General features: G+C 45.5%; 1 protein-coding gene across 1 annotated transcript; it reads left to right on the top strand.

The window, feature by feature from the left end:
• Nucleotides 1-1,078: 1,078 nt before the first annotated feature.
• Nucleotides 1,079-18,547, top strand: POLE2 (DNA polymerase epsilon 2, accessory subunit). The gene is made up of 19 exons (XM_084207146.1): nucleotides 1,079-1,191; nucleotides 3,229-3,329; nucleotides 4,213-4,288; nucleotides 6,371-6,448; nucleotides 7,129-7,222; nucleotides 7,597-7,671; nucleotides 7,937-8,020; nucleotides 8,508-8,564; nucleotides 8,955-9,003; nucleotides 9,913-9,985; nucleotides 10,412-10,584; nucleotides 12,129-12,218; nucleotides 12,411-12,465; nucleotides 12,787-12,846; nucleotides 12,944-13,021; nucleotides 13,379-13,487; nucleotides 16,335-16,511; nucleotides 16,599-16,666; nucleotides 17,406-18,547. Exons 1-19 carry the CDS (start codon nucleotides 1,124-1,126, stop codon nucleotides 17,422-17,424), a joined length of 1,584 nt encoding a protein of 527 aa, XP_084063272.1. The 5' UTR covers nucleotides 1,079-1,123; the 3' UTR covers nucleotides 17,425-18,547.
• The last annotated feature ends 127 nt before the right edge of the window (nucleotides 18,548-18,674 follow it).

Below are 18,674 nucleotides of genomic sequence, written 5' to 3'. Positions count from 1 at the left end.
AGGACCAATTCACAGTCAGATGTGTTTGATGGATGTTTTGTGCCAAGAGAATCTGAAGTGAGAGACTTTGGAGCCCTGGAGATGCAGAGGAGCCTGTGCTGGGCCTACAGGGAAAGAGCAGGGAGAAATATTAATATTCTGAGCTACAATAGCAGTAAAGGAACAAAGTGATACCGTGGATAATTGTATTGGGTAACTTGTGTCAGTCACAGCAAGTGTTTTATGGAATCAGGGAATTGTTTAGGTAGGAAAAGCCCTCAATAAATGTGGAGTCTGCCAAGGCCACCACTGCCCCATGTCCCCCTATGCCACATCCACACGATGTTTAAATCTTTCCAAGGATGGCGACTCCACCACCGCCCTGGAAGCCTGTGCCAGGTCTGGACAGACCTTTCCATGGGGAAATTCCTGCTGTGCCCACCCTGAGCTCCCCTGGCCCAGCCTGGGGCCGTTCCCTCTGCTCCTGTCCCTGTTCCCTGGAGCACAGCCCGACCCCCCGGCTGTCCCCTCCTGCCAGGAGCTGTGCAGAGCCACAAGGGCCCCCTGAGCCTCCTTTGCTCCAGCCTGAGCCCCTGCCCAGCTCCTCAGGGATTCTCCAGCCCCTTCCCAGCTCCTCAGGGATTCTCCAGCCCCTGCCCAGCTCCTCAGGGATTCTCCAGCCCCTTCCCAGCTCCTCAGGGATTCTCCAGCCCCTGCCCAGCTCCTCAGGGATTCTCCAGCCCCTTCCCAGCTCCTCAGGGATTCTCCAGTCCCTGCCCAGCTCCTCAGAAATTCTCCAGCCCCTTCCCAGCTCCTCAGGGATTCTCCAGCCCCTTCCCAGCTCCTCAGGGATTCTCCAGCCCTTTCCCAGCTCCCTCAGGAATTCTCCAGCCCGTTCCCAGCTCCCTTCCTTTCCCTGGACACGCTCCAGCCCCTCCATGTCTCTGTCAGAAGGGGCCCGGAGCTGCCCTCAGGACTGGCGGTGTCCAGCAGTGCCAGCTCAGGGGACAATCCCTGCTCCAAGCCGGCTCCGGCCCCGGCGCTGTCCCTTCCCGGGCAGAGCGGGGCCGTGCGCGGCTCCTCCCGCGGCGGGGCCGGCCCGGCCTGAGGGGGCGGCCCGGCCGCGTTTGGCGCCATCGCCGCCATGGAGCCCGAGCGGCTGCGGCGCCGCCTCAGCTCCGCGTTCCGGCTGCGGGGGCTCGTCCTGCGCCCGTGAGTAGTGCCGGGCCCGACCCTGCCCCGGCCCGACCCTGCCCCGGCCCGGCCCCTGCTCCGGACCAGCGGGGATCGGCCCCGGCGGGTCTCGGGCCCGGGGAGCGCCGGTGCGGGATGGGGCCGGGGCCGCTCCGCGTCCCCCGCGGCGCCTGCTGGGGATGTGGGGCTGCCTTTCCCCGCTCTTCCTCCTTCCCGAGGCCTCTGGAGGCTCCTCCAAAGCCATCTTTCGCCTGTCCTGCTGCTGCGGGCCCCTTCCTTCCATCCGTCCGTCACTCTCATGACCCTGGGTGCCACCAAAAGCTGCCCATGGTCTCCCCTTGGAGCCCTCCCTGATGCTGGTGCCGGGGGTTTGCTTGAGTGTTTTTGTCTGCCTCTGACCCTGACAGCTTTGGGATGCGAGTTCCACTTGCCAGTCTTGTGCTCAGCATTCTTTGCTAGAGGAAGGAATGGCATTTCCAAAGACAGGAATGGTGAATTTCCAATATGATGGGATGTATTAATTAGAGATGCCAAGGTCATTGAAAAGGGATTCCTGCTTGCAGTGGAAAGTGTCATGATTTAAAAGAGACTGGGTCTCCCATTGCTCGTGTTTTCCCTTTCTTTCTTGTGTGTGTTAATATCAATTAAATTCTCTCTCTGTCGTGGTTGGGATGTGATTATTTTGGACAGTGCCCTGATCCTTTCATTAGAGAGGAGCACAAGCCCAGAACTCCTGACTCCACACTTCCTTGAGCTGAGACATTTTAAAGGTCAGGCTGATCACCAAAATGCCAGTTTGGTTGGACAGCAGATGACATTAGTAAGAAAATTGTTATTTTTAATGTGAGACTTGTCCAAAGTTGAGAGAAGAACTTGATTTCTAAATCTTGTGTTATTGAGAATTAAAATAACTCCAAATATATTGCTAAACTGGAGCAGGTCCTGTGGGGGCTGTTGAGGTGGTCCTGGGCTGGAGGCCGTGGGGGAAGCAGGAAGGGCTGGAAGCTCTGCTCTGGTGACATCCCAGCTTCAGGGCTGCAACTGGATTTGGAGTCCAAAATGGGGATGTGGAGCTGCTGGAATGAGTCCAGAGGAATCCATGGGGCTGCTCCAAGGGCTGGGATCCCTCTGCTCTGGAGCCAGGCTGGGAGAGCTGGGAATGTTCCCCTGGAGAGGAGAAGGCTCCAGGCAGAGCTCAGAGCCCCTGGCAGGGCCTGAAGGGGCTCCAGGAGAGCTGCAGAGGGACTGGGGACAAGGATGGAGGGACAGGAGCCAGGGAATGGCTCCCAGTGCCAGAGGGCAGGGATGGGTGGGAGATTGGGAACTGGGAATTCCTGGCTGGGCTGGAATTGCCAGAGCAGCTGTGGCTGCCCCTGGATCCCTGGCAGTGCCCAAGGCCAGGCTGGACAGGCCTTGGAGCACCCTGGGACAGAGGAAGGTGTCCCTGCCATGGCAGGGAGTTGGAATGGGATGGGATTTAAGGTCCCTTCCAACCCAAACCATTCTGGGATTCCATCATTAGAGGGTCAGAGAGCCTGGCATGGAGAGTATGTGAAGGATTTGGGTTTATTTAGCCTCAAGAAGGGAATATTCATGAGGAGCTAATCTGAGTCTTCCTAAACATGAGAAATGTTCTCAAGGATGCACATGGACAGGGCAAGAGACATTTAATTCTTCATTGTAATAGTAATCAAACTTTGAAGTTGATGGAGTAGAGAAGTGCTGGAATCTTCTCAAGGCTTGGCTCCACAGGGGCCTGGACAGCATAACCCAAGCCCTGCTTTCAGGAGAAGGTTGACCACAGGGTCTCCAAAATTCCCTTCCAACATGGAATTTTTGTGTGAGGCTGAAGTTCTCCACATCTTTCCCCTGATATTTCCAATCCCATTGATTTTTTTCTTTGACTTAAACCAATGTGCTATTATGCAGAACTAATTATTTCTGCTTTTTAACCACAAGCCATGTGGTGATGATGTGCACACCTGCCAAAATCAGCACAGTTTGTGTCAACTACTGAACATTAATTGCTTTTTGTGCTTTCTCCTCTGGGAGTAGGGATGCCCTGAAGTATCTCACTGAAGCTTTCCAGTCCACCAGTGAGGGAGAACTTGATGATATAATTGAAAATGTCATCGATGCAGTTGAAAAACAGCCTTGTAAGTAAACAATTTCTATTTCTTTTTCTTGAGCCAGATTTTCTGGCATTCCTGATATCATCAAGACAAAGACAGTTACTGGCAGCAGAGGCACTGAGGTGTCATTGTGATGTAAAGGGTTGATTGAGATAAATATATTTTTTGGCTTTTTATTTTGGTTAAACACTGAGTTTTGCAATGTCAGCAGAAGACATTTGTGCCATAGAAAGAGTTGGCAGTGCAGAATATCCTGATTTTTCCAAGAATAGTGACATTTTTCAGTGACAGTTACTAAAAGTTTGCCTGGAGATCCTTGTACCTGAAACTGTCATTTTAAATATGAAAGTGGAGAGAGACTATTTACACATGGAGTGACAGGACACAGGAATGGCTCCCCACTGCCAGAGGGCAGGGATGGATGGAATATTTTGAAGGAATATTTTGAAGGAATTCTTACCTGTGAGGGTGGGGAGGCCTTCAAACTCATTTCAATTATCAATTTAAATTAATGAAACAATGAATTAATCAAATTAAATTAATGAAAACAATGTGCCCATCTCCAGAACTGTGTTGGAGTACTTCAGGCAGCAATCCTTGTGATAATGTTCTGGAACTAAATTAACCTCCAGAATGTGAGAGCTCAGCTCTAACACATTTGTGATATATTTGGCAGCTTTGCCTAAACTATAATTGTCTTGTTCTCCATGTTTGGGGAATTTTTCCCCTAGGAATGTGTCCTTTTGGTGGCAGTATTCAGGGATCCCTCTGTGTGTCATTACAGAAAATTCATTACGTGAATTATTTGTGTGTATTCCTGTAAGGAGACTCAACCATTTAATGTGAAATATTGGAGACTCACTTCCTTCCTTGCTGCAGGTTTAATCCTTGGGATTTTTCTTTCCAGTGTCATCCAACATGATTGAGCAGCCCCTGGTGGAAGCAGCTGTCCAGGAATGCAGCCGGGCCCCGGATGAGGCCATGTAGGGTGACATTAGAAATGTTATGGGGACTTCTGGGAGCTGCTGGCATTTCCTTGTTCCTCCTGGGGACAGGAATGCCAGTCATTGTCTGCAGTCATTGCTCTGTGCTTTTGCCCTCCTGCTGCTGCCTTTGCTCCAGTGATGCCTCAGGTTTAGCTTTTCTGGTTTTCAGACTCTGTGCTGCTTTAGTGTGTGGGGCTGAGCTTCATATGAGGGCATGGTGAGCTCAGTGCACAGAGCAGGGAGACAACAACTCAGCCCTGGCCCCCAGTGCCACATCCAGGCTTTGTTAATCACACCCAGGGATGGTCACTCCACCACCTCCCTGGGCAGCCATCCCAGAATTTTTTCACTCTTTCTGTAAAAAACTTCTTCCTAATATCCAACCTAAATTTCCCTTGGCACAGCTTGAGATGGGGAGCCCCAGGAGAGGCTGAGGGAGCTGGGAAGGGGCTGGAGAATTCCTGAGGAGCTGGGAAGGGGCTGGAGAATTCCTGAGGAGCTGGGAAGGGGCTGGAGAATCCCTGAGGAGCTGGGCAGGGGCTCAGGCTGGAGCCAAGGAGGCTCAGGGGGCCCTTGTGGCTCTGCACAGCTCCTGGCAGGAGGGGACAGCCGGGGGGTCAGGCTGTGCTCCAGGGAACAGGGACAGGAGCAGAGGGAACGGCCCCAGGCTGGGCCAGGGCAGGTTTGGATTGGAATTTGGGAACATTTCTTCATGGAAAAGTTGCCCAGGGCAGTGGTGGAGTTGATGCCTCAGGTTTAGCTTTTCTATTTTCACATTCTGTGCTGCTTTAGTGTGTGGGTCTGGGTTCATACCAGGGGATGGTGAGCTCTGTGCACAGAGCAGGGAGACAAAACAATTCCTGCTCCAGCTGGGCACCAAGGACAAATGAGCCAAATCTCAGGCCAGGAGCACAAACCCCGTGGGCTGGAGAGAGAAAAACAAGCAGGGTGGGACTGCAGGGGCTGAAGCTGGGATGGGACAATGAACTGCAAGGTGCAAATGGAGCAGAGCTGATCCCAGGGAGAGACCCCGTGCCCGGCCGGGCATTTTGGGGCCATTTTGGTTCATCTTGGGTGCAGCCCTGGCTGGGCTCTGGTGCTGCCCCAGGTGGGTCCATGGAGGATCCTTTGAATAAATCCCTGCTTTATTCTGGAATTCCACCCAGCCTCTGCTCCAGGGCAGCCTGCACAAGGCAGCTCCAGGTTGCTCCTTGGACTGTTTGTTCTCATGGCTGGGCCTCCAGGGGGCCCTGAACAGAATCTGGGATTCTGGAATTCAGCTGCTGGGGTTGTGTGTTGGATGTGCTGCAGGTAGAATATTAACCAACACTTCTGGCCATGCTTTATTTGCTTTGCTCTAGATGAAAGTTATCTCAAGTTGCTTTTGTTCCTTTCTTTTCTGAAAGCACTTTGGAAAAGTTTTCTCTGGGGTGCCTGCTCCTGCTTTTTTGTTTGATTTTTTGAAGCCCTGATTTATTTCCCTTCTGTGATAACAAAGTGTGGAGCAATTACTGGAGTTTCTGAGAACTTTGTGATCCTGATGGATGTGTTTCCTTTCGTGTTCACATCGTGATGCAAAGCATGAAAAGAGATGGTTTGCTGGGCATGTCAATTAGATCCTGTCATCCCCCAGCCTCTCAGGATGGAGAAAATTTGGGTTTAACTTTGCTCCTTGCCATTGGAATCTTATGATGCAGATGGTGTGAGTGTGACTCTTCTTTGTGGTGCTTTTTTATACTTAATTTAGGCTTTTTCTGCTCCAGAACTGAAGAGAAATCCATATGTACAGATTCTCAGTGCAGAGTCCTGAAGGGAAAAGCTCTACAGATCACAGGGACAAGTCTTTTTCATTATTGAACTAAAAGATGCAGGAGAAAATAGACTAGGAAATAGACTAGGAAATAGAATATAAAATAGAATATAAAATAGAATCTAAAATAGAATATAAAATAGAAAGAGAAGTGGTGACGATAGTGAACAAAACAATTTGTCAGTTTGTTTCACCCACTTCATGGAATCATAGAATGGTTTTGGTTGAAAGGTAACATTCAGTTAATGCTGTCTCTGTTCTTATTTCAGAGAAAATGTTTTCAACATTATTGGAGCCTTTGACATTCCACGTTATATTTATAATTCAGAAAGAAAGAAGTTCTTGCCGTAAGTCTCCCATATTTGAAATTTCAAGCTCTTCCTGTTTTAAGAACAAAGCCTCTATTTCTGTAGGATAAGTCTGGTTTAATCTTTCCCTCTTGGCTCTGTTCAGCTGAAGCCTGAGTGAGAAAAGTAATAAATGTTTAAGGCCATAAACCAAGTTTATTCCACCTAATGAATAAAAAAGACAGTAAGGCTAAGGTCATACATCACTAAAGGTAGTTTGGGGTTATTTTTTTTTTCTCACATTGGGCTGTTTAAATTTATTTTTTTACTAAATTTGATCTGTCTGTTGCCTGTATTTATTTCTTAGTCTGTATCTTGCAGCTCCCTGAAGCCCTGGGGGGTTTCTGAGGAGAGCTCCAAATGGTAAAAAAGAAAAATTAGGAGCAGCTGGTGAGAAACTGGAGGAATAATGCTTGTGTTCACAACTGCTTAAAGGCATAACTGCTTTTTTTAAAATGGATTTCTGCAGAGCTCTCTTTGGGTGGAAGGATAAATCTCAAGGTCTGTGAGTTAGAGGGGAATGAAATGGAGGCAGAAATGCAGAAACACAGGATCCCGAGCAGGAATGTACCTAAATCATGGTGCAGCTTTTGCAGCCTCCCAGACCTTTTAGATCAATAACTCATCTTCCTGGGGGGAATATCCCTTTTTGACATTGTGACTGTGTTAATTCCTTGCAGCCTGTCCATGACTGACCTGCCTAGGCCGAGTTTATTTGGGACTGCCAGGGACAAGGCGGAGCTGTTCCGGGAGCGCTACTCCATCCTCCAGCAGGTCAGGAGTCCTCAGGGATGGATCCCACTTCTCCTTCCAAAAATACCTCCTGCTCTCTGCCTCATAAACCCTCTGCCTTCCAGCTTGTCACAAGTAACTTCTTTTAGCAGCCTTACAGATGCTTTCATGACACTTCTTTTAGGCTTAGTTTTATTACCCGCTGCATTTTTTAGGCTTAGTTTTATGATCTGGTGTTATTGATCATCTGTTTCCTGGAAGTAAATTCTTGTCAAAAGGACTGAATTATTAAAAGTTGCTGGATGAAGTAGAGTAAGAACTTTCTGGAGTGTTTTGCATAGTGCTTGTAGCAAACTGGCTTTTTGGCAGTGCTCATTTATTTTTAAACTGAATCACTTCAATTTTGGTTTGTGCAGAGGACTCACAGACATGAGCTGTTCACTCCTTCACCAGTTGATGCTCATCCTGATGATAGCAAGAACAAATTCCAGGTAAAAAAAAATTGAGTTCTTTCTACTTTTTATCCAAATCAGCACAGCAGTTCTTTATGCTAGCAGCCACTATTGGGAATCTCCTCCAAAGCCACAATCAGAAATAAGGCTCTGATTTTGGTAAGGAGCCTGTATCCCCTGGCTCATCTGTGTGTTCATGTGCAACCATGCCCTGTGTGGGGCTTTGGGGGAAAAAGCCAGCAAAAGAGTTTGAGTTTGGAGGGTTTGATTTGGCTCTGATTGGATTCTTTGCCTTTGACCCCAGCTAAAGACAGTAGAAACTCTCTTGGGCAGTCCAGCGAAAGTGGGAGAAGTGATTGTGCTTGGGATGATCACTCAGCTCAAGGAGGTGAGTTCTTTTTTGTTGTGGAGTCTCTGATCTCTGCTCATTCAGTGCTGTAATACATTAAAAAATGAGAAAACTTAAATATCTCACACCCATTCTGAGAGACTTTTCCACAAGCATTCAATGCCAGTGTGTGTGCAAAATGTCTTTCCTTGTCTTCCCACTATAAAATTTTTATGTCAGCAACCAGAAGCAGTTAGGATTTTTTGGCTTGTCCTTCTTGAGGGGCTGGAGCTTCCAGTGGCTGAGTTTGGACTTGCCAATGCCCTGCACTGTGATTTTAGGGAGGGGAGCACAGCAGTCCCAACTGCATCAGCTCCCAGGGAAGCTGCTGAGATACATTTACTATAAATGACATTATTTTCACTTCTTGCCAGCTTAAAACATTAAACCAACCAAATTATTTCTAAATGCTGACTGATAGAGCCTTCTGATTGAAGCATTTGTGTGTTTGGTATATTTTGCTTTATTAATTAATCCTGTTTTGTAGGGGAAATTTTTCCTAGAAGACCCCACAGGAGTGGTCCAGCTAGACATCAGTAAAGCAATATCCTTTTGCTGTGATTGAAGAGCTGGAGGAATTTCCTGTAGACCTGCAGGGTTTGAAATTGAACAGTAAATCAATGCTGACCATTCCAAATTCCATATTGAGAGCTGCAGCTCTGTCTTTCTCCTTTGTTTGCAATTCCTTGTCCTGCTGCAGCTCCTGCCTTTCCCTTGGACACGGTGACTTTCCCTCCCCATGGAAGCAGAGCCTGTTCCAGTTCCTGGGCTCTCTCTGGACTTACCTGCTCAGGTACCAGGGAATTTCCAGGCTCCTCAGGCAGCCTGGGAACTTTCAGTGCTGTCCAAATCCATTTCACCATCTGGAAAGCAAATTTTAGTTCCAAAACCTACTTTAAATCTAAGAAAAATACATTCCTTAACCTTCCTGCACCAGTTCCACAATGGGTTATACACCGAATCCTCCTTTGTTCTGGCAGAAGGTAAAGCACCCTGGGTTTGGTTTTTAGCTTGTAATAAATTATTCTGTTCAAGCTGTGGCTGCCAGATGTGGCTGAGCAGAGGAGTCTCATTTTGGTGACCATCAGTGAGTTTGGGACTGAGATTTTTGGCCTTCAGCTTTTGCTGTGACTCTGGAGGCATAGAGGAGGAATTTGGGGGTTTTGGGGAATGTGAGGCTCTGGAGCAGCTTTGAGGATTGGCCCCAGCATGCTTGGAGAAGTTATGACTGGATTAGGAAGACAGCCTGGAATAACCAGAGGAATGATTTAATGATCTGAAAATACTGCTCTGTGCTGGCAAAGCCTTTTAATGAGGCTTCTCATTAGGATGATGTAAGAGCTTGCAGTTTTGGAGCCTTGTTTTAGCAAAAAAAAAAAAAAAAAAAAAAGGCTATTTCTGTATGTGGAATGTTCCTCTGTGCAAGATCCATGATCTCAGTCTGTTTTCTGGTGTGTTTTATGCTTGTAAGGAGAAGTTGGGAGCAGAAATGAGAGTGGGGATAAATAAATAAATCACCAAGTTCCTTCTGTTCTCAGCAGTGGGGTTTGAGACAAGGAGCACTTGGATGGGGACCCTTCCAGGACAAGGCCAGCAAAATCAGGCAATCCTCCTTGTGTGCTTCAGGGGTTTGTTCATGTGGCTGTGCAGCAAATCCACTCACAGGAGTGAGTGCCTGGGGTGTAAAACAAAGTTGATTTCCTTCTCAGCCCTTTTCCCACCCAGATCATTCCCTGCTCTGCTTCTGTGGAGCTGCCACAAGAGAGGGATTGATGGAGGCTGGGACTGGCAGTGCAGCACGGCTGCCAACTCTCTGACTAATGTCTAGGACATGATGCTGTTAGAAAAACTGAAGGGTTATTTTGCTATTTTGCTCTTCCAAAACCTCCTAGGTTGGTATGAAGATGAAGTTTTTCATGTGAACGCTTTTGGATTTCCTCCCACTGAGCCTTCTGCTACCACGAGGTACAAAAGTGACTTTTGGCAGCCTCACTCCATCTTTTCCTAGGGCTTTCTAAGTAAGATCATTGTTATTTTGTAACTTCCCTGACACTCAAGTATGTTATTCTTCCTCCTCCCCAAATGCTTTAAAATAAATACCATTTTAAGGAAGCAGTTCTGGCCTTAGAGGCACTGTAGTGTTGGCAGGAAAACCCTTCCAAAGGCCTTTGGGTTCTGCTTATTAATGGAAATTGGGATGTAAACCCTTCTCAATGGCAAAGCCAGGTCACTGTTCCATGGGAATCATAAATTCCTTGTTGCTGAGAGAATGGATCCCTGGACAGTGGAAGGTGTCCCTGCCCATGGCAGGGGTTGGGATGGGATGAGCTTTAAAGTCCCTTTGAACCCAAACCATGCTGGGATCCTGACTGGAGCATTTTAATGGTGCAGAGCCTTCTATGGAAATATCAACTTCTTTGGAGGGCCTTCCTCATCATCAGTGAAGGCTTCTGCAAAGCTGAAGCAGCTGGAGGAAGAGAATGAGGATGCCATGTTTGTGTTTGTGTCTGATGTGTGGCTGGACCAAGCAGAAGTGCTGGAAAAGCTTCACATGATGTTTTCAGGTAGGTGAGGATTGCTTTCACTCTAAACCTTCTCTGCATGATTTGTTTCCATAAATTCTTGGTACAAATAGTGGTTTGACCAGGAGCCATTTTCTGGGCTGTGATAAGAATGTTTCCCTTGCTCCTGAAAGTTCTTCCTTAGCCTGAAGACTAATTCTTTAGTTCAGAGAGATGGATGTTGCTGCCCACTGCCAGATGGGATATTGGCAATTGGGAATTCCTGGCTGAGACGGGCTGGGCTGGGATTGCCAGAGCAGCTGTGGCTGCCCCTGGATCCCTGGCAGTGCCCAAGGCCAGGCTGGACATGATTTGGAGCAGCCTGGGACAGTGGAGGTGTCCCTGCCATGGCAGAGGTGGGATGGGATTGGATTTAAGGTCCCTTCCAACCCAAACCATTGCAGGATTCTGGGATCAGTGATGGACACAGCACTGGATACAACATTCCTGCAATATAAAGGAGCATTTATGCATTGCAGTTTGGGAGCAGCTTGTCCCTCCTGCCTCGGGCAGAATGGAAGTGTGAGAGAGTGAGTGGTTCAAAAACAACCCAGAATTCAGGGTGGGAAGCTGCTCCTCACCAAAAGGGAGCTGGACACAAATGGGCAGAGTCATGCAGAAGTTACAAAACCAGTTCAGTGTCTGGATCAGAGCTGGCAAATCCTGTGGGCAAACTGGGCTTGACCCAGGACTGCAGGTGCTGAGGGCTGAGAGGGACTTTGCTCAGGGAGGTTTGTGTGCTGAACTCACCTGGCAGAGATGCAGACCTTGCATTTGCTATTTTGAGACTTTAACAGGCAAATAATAACCTTCTTAATTATAAACTAAATGAGCAGCTGTGGGGGAGAGCAAGGAAAAATATTGATGAGCCATTTCTCTGGGATAAGCAATTCTGTTCTATTTACCAGCCCTTTGAAAGCCAGTGAAGTAAATCCAAGTGTGATTCTGTGTGTCAGGAAAATGGAGAGTAACTGGGATGTGAGATGAATGCCTGAGTAGCTGTTTCTATTTTTATTTCAGGGATGGGAATCAGGTTTCTTTTTCCCCCCCCTTTGCTTTGAAGCAGTTAATGGGTGAGGTTGTGAGCACTCATCAGATCCTCAAACTGCTCAGGCAGTTCCAGTTACTGTTGCTTTATAATGCCAAAGGGGGAATTGGATGTTGGGAGAGCCCTTAAATTGGAATGATCAGGGAGGTTAATAGCAACCCCGTGCTGCCTGCTTGCTGTTTTCCTCTTGAAGGCAATAATACATTTAAAAATGGCATTATTTATTGTAATTGCACTTGGTATAATTCTGTGGCTGGGGCAGGAGTTGGATACACACAAACACTGCTGGAACTCAGCCTGTAAATGCCAGAGGGCTCCCTCAAAGTGACATTTGTACATTGCCATCCCCTTTTTGAGCTAAAAACAGCCTGAATCAAGAAAATCAGTCAGGTGTATTAATAGCAGCAGAGCCTGAATTGCTGTTTCAGTTCCTGCTTTTCCTGGGATGGGCTGAGTGCTGGAGTGGATGGATGCACTCACAGATCCTCTCTTTTCCCAGGTTATTCCTCTGCACCTCCCACCTGCTTTTTCTTCTGTGGAAATTTTTCATCTGCACCATATGGCAGAAATCAAATCCAGTCCCTGAAAGGTGAGGTCCTTGTAAACAGCCAGACATGTGCACTGAATTAAAATAATGATGGCAAACAAATAAACGAGTGCAGAGAGCAGAAAATGAACCCTGTTTTTGTTTTTGTTTTAAGTGCATTGCAGCAGAGGGGGGATTCACCCGAGGTGTGTTTATTTCTAACCAGCTGTTGTGCCCTGTTTTTCCTTATTCCAGGTTCTTTGAAGGCTCTGGCAGATATTATATGTGAATATCCCAGCATCCATAAAAGGTACAGAGCAAGGGGAAATCTGTTTGTTTTGTGAAGCCTTTAATTACTTGTAGAAGCTGAGAGTTACCCTATTTTCTCTGTCTGTGATCAGATAAAAAGCTGCTTTTGTAACAGGCCTGCAGGTTTGTTTGGGAGCAGGGTAAGTTTGATTTTATCTAAAATAGCTTGGGCATGGAAACTGCTAATGAGGGAGCCAAGCTCTCTCCCTGGGATACTTTCCTGGCTCCTGCTCTCTGAATTCAGAGCATCAGACACAGTTTTTAGGATCAATTTATACAAAAAAGATTTGTTAAAATTCTTTTTTTTTTTTTCTCTCTGCAGTAGTCGATTTGTGTTTGTCCCTGGTCCTGAGGATCCTGGGCCTGGTTCCATTTTACCAAGGTCAGTTTGCTTCCCTTCCTCACATCTTGGAATTTTGAGTGAAATTGGAGTTAAAGATGGTAAGAGTCTTTGTTGATACCTCTGCTATTTATTTTAGACCCCCCCTGGCTGAAAATATCACTCAGGAATTCAGACAGCTGGTGCCATTTTCAGTTTTCACCACAAATCCCTGCAGGTAACCATCTAACTGCTATTTTTTTTTTAATATTTTTTTTAAAACTAAATTATGTGCAAATATAATTTTCAAAGCCTATAAATTTTGGGGAAAATTTGCCTTAAATTTTCCAAATGAATAGAATTCTTCACTTGCATGATTTGTAACTAGTTTTAAATACACTAAGACATAAAAAATCAGTGAAGAAAGGAAGTAGTGGTAAAAAAATGATATTGAGTATAACAATCCTGCTCAAAAGCATCATAAGGGAAAGTATTATTTTCATTAATTGTCTTTATTAGAGGGTGATCAACTTTCTAACGCACCTCCCTCATTTTCAGGTTAACCTTAATTAATTTCACTGCTGTTTTCACTCAGGGTTCAGTACTGCACCCAAGAAATCATCATTTTTCGGGAAGATTTGGTCAACAAAATGTGCAGGAACTGTGTTCGCTTCCCCAGCAGCACCATGGACATTCCCAACCATGTGAGTGAGTTGAATTCACCAATTTTTGCCAAGATTTTTGATTTTATTGATCAGCAGGGCTGCATTTTGGGGGCTCTGATCCTCATTCTCGTGCCACATTGCATGAATAACCCAGAGGGGTTGTAGGAAGGATTTATACATTTAGTATTCTTGTTTTTCTTTACATTTTGACAGCAAAATAACTCAAACCATGAAAGTTTAAGGTTGGATTGAGTCATTCTGTCGCTCTGGAGCTGCCTTTGAATGCAGAACTTCAGAGCAGCAACCAACCATCAATGTGCAGCCAAGAAACACTGATTCATAAAGGCAAATTTTAATGGAAATGACCATTTTTTTAAAGATTTGATTGGTTACCCAGTGCCATTTGCAGTAAAGCAGCAGGTCACTTCCTCTAAAATTCATCTGCTTGTTTTGTCTCCTCACTTGAAATTGAAATTCTGCTTCTCAGCCCTCAGCAGAGTGCTCTGGGTTGTGGTTGCACTGAATGAATGCACAGCAGGAGCTGCTGGGATTTACTGAAATAATTGGATGAGAGCAATCCAGGTAGTCCTGGCTCATTGCAGTGATGGATGGAGTCTGCTCTGATTTATTTTACAGGAGGTTTTGTGTTTGCTTGCCTCAGGAAGTTGTTTTAGCTCAGTGTCTCTGTGAACACCCCCTGGACACTGAGGTACCTTGGTTTTGTGGGCACATTTGCATTCCTGACTCCTCCCTGGCCTCATCCAGGGCTTTCCAGGAAGGAAATGTAGAATTGCAGCACTTCCTGCAGATTGGTTTTTGCATACTCCACTTTTCCTCAGCCTTTTTTGCCTACTTTAATTCAGCCATCAGTGTATAAAAGCAAGGGAGAGGGAAATTTTCTCACAAAGAAAAGAAAATCATCTGGGAATCAAATGATTTCTTCGGGGAAAAGACTTTTTAAGTGTGGGTCTTGTGGTTAACTGGAAAGCAGTAAGAAAAATAAAAACCAAAAATGAGACTTGTGGCAGTGTTGGTACTTTCTGGGCTGGAGGAACAGGGAAGTGATTCTCCTGGAGAGTCTGATTGATGAGATAATTGTGACATCTTCAAATCCTGGACTTGTGTGTATTAAAACCCCCACAACTGAAGAAAGGAAAGAGCAGCTCAGTGCTGGAGGAGAGTCACTGCTTTACTCTAGAAATCACTAATAATCAGCGGGAATGAGACACAAAAAAACCCCCAGACATTTCCAGGTTCAAAAAGGTTCTTTATTAATCCACACTGACACGTGCAGGGCTGAGCTGAGCTTGTAGCAAATGCTCCAAACCAAGAGTTTGTGGGGTTTTATTTGCACTTTGTAAAGACCATTTTATCTCAGGGGATAAATGTTTCAAATGGTTCAAACCGAGTGTTTGTGGTGATGCCTCAGGTTTAGCTTTTCTGTTTTTCACATTCTGTGCTGCTTTAGTGTGTGGGTCTGGGCTCCATATTATGGGATGGTGAGCTCTGTGCACAGAGCAGGGAGACAAAACAATTCCTGCTCCAGCTGGGCACCAAGGACAAATGAGCCAAATCTCAGGCCAGGAGCACAAACCCCGTGGGCTGGAGAGAGAAAAACAAGCAGGGTGGGACTGCAGGGGCTGAAGCTGGGATGGGACAATGAACTGCAAGGTGCAAATGGAGCAGAGCTGATCCCAGGGAGAGACCCCGTGCCCGGCCGGGCATTTTGGGGCCATTTTGGTTCATCTTGGGTGCAGCCCTGGCTGGGCTCTGGTGCTGCCCCAGGTGGGTCCATGGAGGATCCTTTAGATAAATCCCTGCTTTATTCTGGAACTCCACCCAGACTCTGCTCTAGGACAGCTTCCCCAAGGCATCAGTGGGGTTTTTCTTTTTTTTTTGGAATTTGTAAAGACCATTTTAGCCCAGGTGTAATTCTTAAAATCAAGTGAATGTTGTTTTTTCTTTCTTAAGTTTTTGGTTTTTTTTTGGTTGCAGTTTCTGAAGACCATTTTATTCCAGGGGTAATACCTAAACCCAAGTGTTTGTGGGGGTTTTTCTTCAGTTTGTGAAAAGCATTTTATCCCAGGGGATAAATGCTTCAAATGCTTAAAACCAAATGTTTGTAGGTTTTTTTTTTTTTGCAGTTTGTGAAGACCATTTTATCCCAGGAGATAAATATTTCATATGTTTCAAACCAAGTGTTTGTGGGGTTTTTGTGTTGCAGTTTGTGAAGACTATTTTATCCCAGGGGTAATGTCTAAAACCAAGTGATTGTGGGGTTGTTTTGTTGCAGTTTGTGAAGACCATTTTATCCTAGGGGATAAATGCTTCAAATGCTTAGAACCGATTGTTTGTGGTTCTTTTCTGTTGCAGTTTGTGAAGACCATTTTCTCCGAGGTGTAATGCTTAAAACCAAATGTTTGTGGGGTTGGTTTTTTGTTTTTAATTTTTAAAATTTTTTTTGTTTGATTTTGGTTTTTGGGTTGCTGTTTGTAACGGCCATTTTATCCTAGGGGATAAATGCTTAAAATCAAGTATTTGTGGTTTTGTTTTTTGTTTGTTTGTTTTTATTTTTTGGTTGCTGTTTGTGAAGACCATTTTCTCCCAGGAGTAATACTTAAACCCAAGTGTTTGTGGGTTTGTTTGTTTTTTTGTTGCAGTTTGTGAAGACCATTTTATCCCAGGGGATAAATGCTTCAAATGCTTAGAACCGATTGTTTGTGGTTCTTTTCTGTTGCAGTTTGTGAAGACCATTTTCTCCCTGGTGTAATGCTTAAAACCAAATGTTTGTGGGGTTTTTTTTGTTGCAGTTTGTTAAGACCATTTTCTCCCAGGTGTAGTCCTTAAACCCAAGTGTTTGTGTGGTTTGTTTGGTTTTTGTTGCAGTTTGTGAAGACCATCCTGTCCCAGGGCCACCTGAGCCCGCTGCCGCTGTTCGTCAGCCCCGTGTTCTGGGCCTATGATTATTCCCTGAGGGTTTATCCCCTGCCAGACCTGCTGGTCACTGCTGACAAACACGACCCCTTCACTGTCACCAGCAGCGACTGCCTCTGCATCAACCCCGTGAGTGCCCTGCTCCCGCCCTCCTCACCCCCTGCACTGGGGTTTCCCTCTCCCTAATGTGGAATTTTTCCCCCTTTTCCTTCCCAGGGTTCGTTTCCCAGAAGTGGATTTTGCTTCAAGGTGTTCTACCCCTCCAACAAGACAGTTGAAGACAGGTAAATGGGTTTTTCTTCTGTGCTGAGTTTCTGATTATCATAAAAAACCCACAGAAAACTGGTAATATTTGAATGTTCCACCAGCTTAACTTACACTTCATACTTAGGCAGTGTAACAAATCCAAATGCCCAGAAACTAAAGCAATAAATGTAGGAATTACAAATATCAGTGATGGGAAGGACAGTTCAAAAGTAAAAGGAAGGATGATTGCACTGCCTGATTTTCAGTGATAGAGAACTAATTGGGGAGCAGATTTGTTTCTGGGGATGATGGTTGTTACATAAATTAATTAAATTTAGGACCAATTTTTGCTTCATTTTGTCATAATCACCAAGCCCAGAAGCCACTTTCAGGCTTTGATTTCACATATTTTTAAATCTGCACTTGTTAATTCCACTGAGTGGAGAAAAGCCAGCTGCAACACCAAAAAAGTATTAAAATGCATCAAAAACCTTAAAATAGATGAAAATTTACCTGTTTAAAATAATGATGGTATAACCCAAAAGGAAAAGGGTAAATTTATCTTCTCCTAGTTGGAGAAGCCTTCCCAGGGAATTAATAATGGGTCAGCCTATTTAACTTCAATTTGAATATAAAAAATATCACACCATGAAATACTTGAGGTCTTTAAATAGTTGAAAACATTATCAAGTCTTTCCTACATAAAGAAATAGAAAAGCATTATGAACTGTTTTTAAAATAAACCTTTTAAATACTGTTTTCCTTTGGTATTTTCAGCAAGCTTCAAGGACTCTGAAAAAAGGCAGTGAACCCATGGGAAGCCAACTGTAATTTATTTTTTTTAGTTTTGTGATGTATTGTGGACTTTTTATAAAAAATGCCAAAATCAAAACTGATTTGTTTTGTACACAAATAAACTTTTACAGGAAAAGACACTGGTGTCAGTTTAGATAAATTGTAAAGTCAGAGTGAAAAATAATTGGCTAAGTGGAGGAACCAGCTGTATCAAACAGGAAAGGAGCATTAAAAAAAAAAAAAGAATTAAAGATAAGGAGAACTTGGGTAGCTGGTTATCTGCAAGGAGCCTGGAAATGGGGGTAGGATGTTCTTTGTCTGGGAAATGCCCAGGAAAGATCTGTGAGGGGTTTTATGACAGCAGCAGCTGTTTGAAGGTGGTGTTATGCAGGCAGGACAAGGGGTGGTAAAAGCAAGGACATGATCCTTTAGGATTTCTGGAGAAGGCTGGAAAGGAGGAAATCTTGGTGGGGGAAAGTGGGAAAGAGTGAAACTGAGGCAAACAAAAGCTGCTGCAGGTGCTGGTGGGCAAGGAGAGCAGAGAGGGCAGCCCAGAGTGCCCACAGAGGGGACCCCAGGCACAGCAGCTGTGTCACAGCCCTGCCTCTGTGCGGGCACTGCCCGGGGCAGGGCTATAAACACACACTCTAATACTGGCTTTCCACAAATACTCAAAAAACTGGATTCTGTATGTATAATGTGAGGGTAACTTTGCTATACAGTTTTAATTTCTGCTATTAACTAAACTTTAGACATGGTAGTGAAATAGCTGATCTAGTTGTGCTTGGGATGGTTGAACTGCCTGCTTAGCTGGGATAACACCAGGGAATGTGGGATGGAGACCGGCTGCTGTCAACACCTGCTGTCTGCAGAAAGCACAGACCAAAATACAGACTGAGGGGAGGGCAAGAATGGGCTAAAACCACAGCCCAGAAATGTGCATGCTCTGAAACGGCAGACCCGATGCTAAACAGTTCTTAGAACATGTAAAGTAGTTTGGGGAAAAGTTTAAATATGCATAATGATGAATATGCAGTAGGCTGATGCAATAGAAAAGGGATGTAAAGGGTTTCTCTGAAATAGGTGTGCTCTTGGCCGAGCACCCAGCTGTTACCTTTGCTTTATTTTTGTGTCCTACTGTCCTATTAAAGTTTTACCAGGAAATTGAACCTCATTTTTCGCAACAGGACCGAGGAGGGACAGCGGGATCGGGCTCTGAGGGGACAGCAGGGCTGGGAGGGAACCTGGGCC

This window comes from Fringilla coelebs (genome assembly GCF_963513975.1).
Source record: "Fringilla coelebs genome assembly, chromosome: 6".
In the NCBI taxonomy this organism is placed as follows: domain Eukaryota; kingdom Metazoa; phylum Chordata; class Aves; order Passeriformes; family Fringillidae; genus Fringilla; species Fringilla coelebs.
This window is presented reverse-complemented; position numbering and strand designations above follow the sequence as displayed.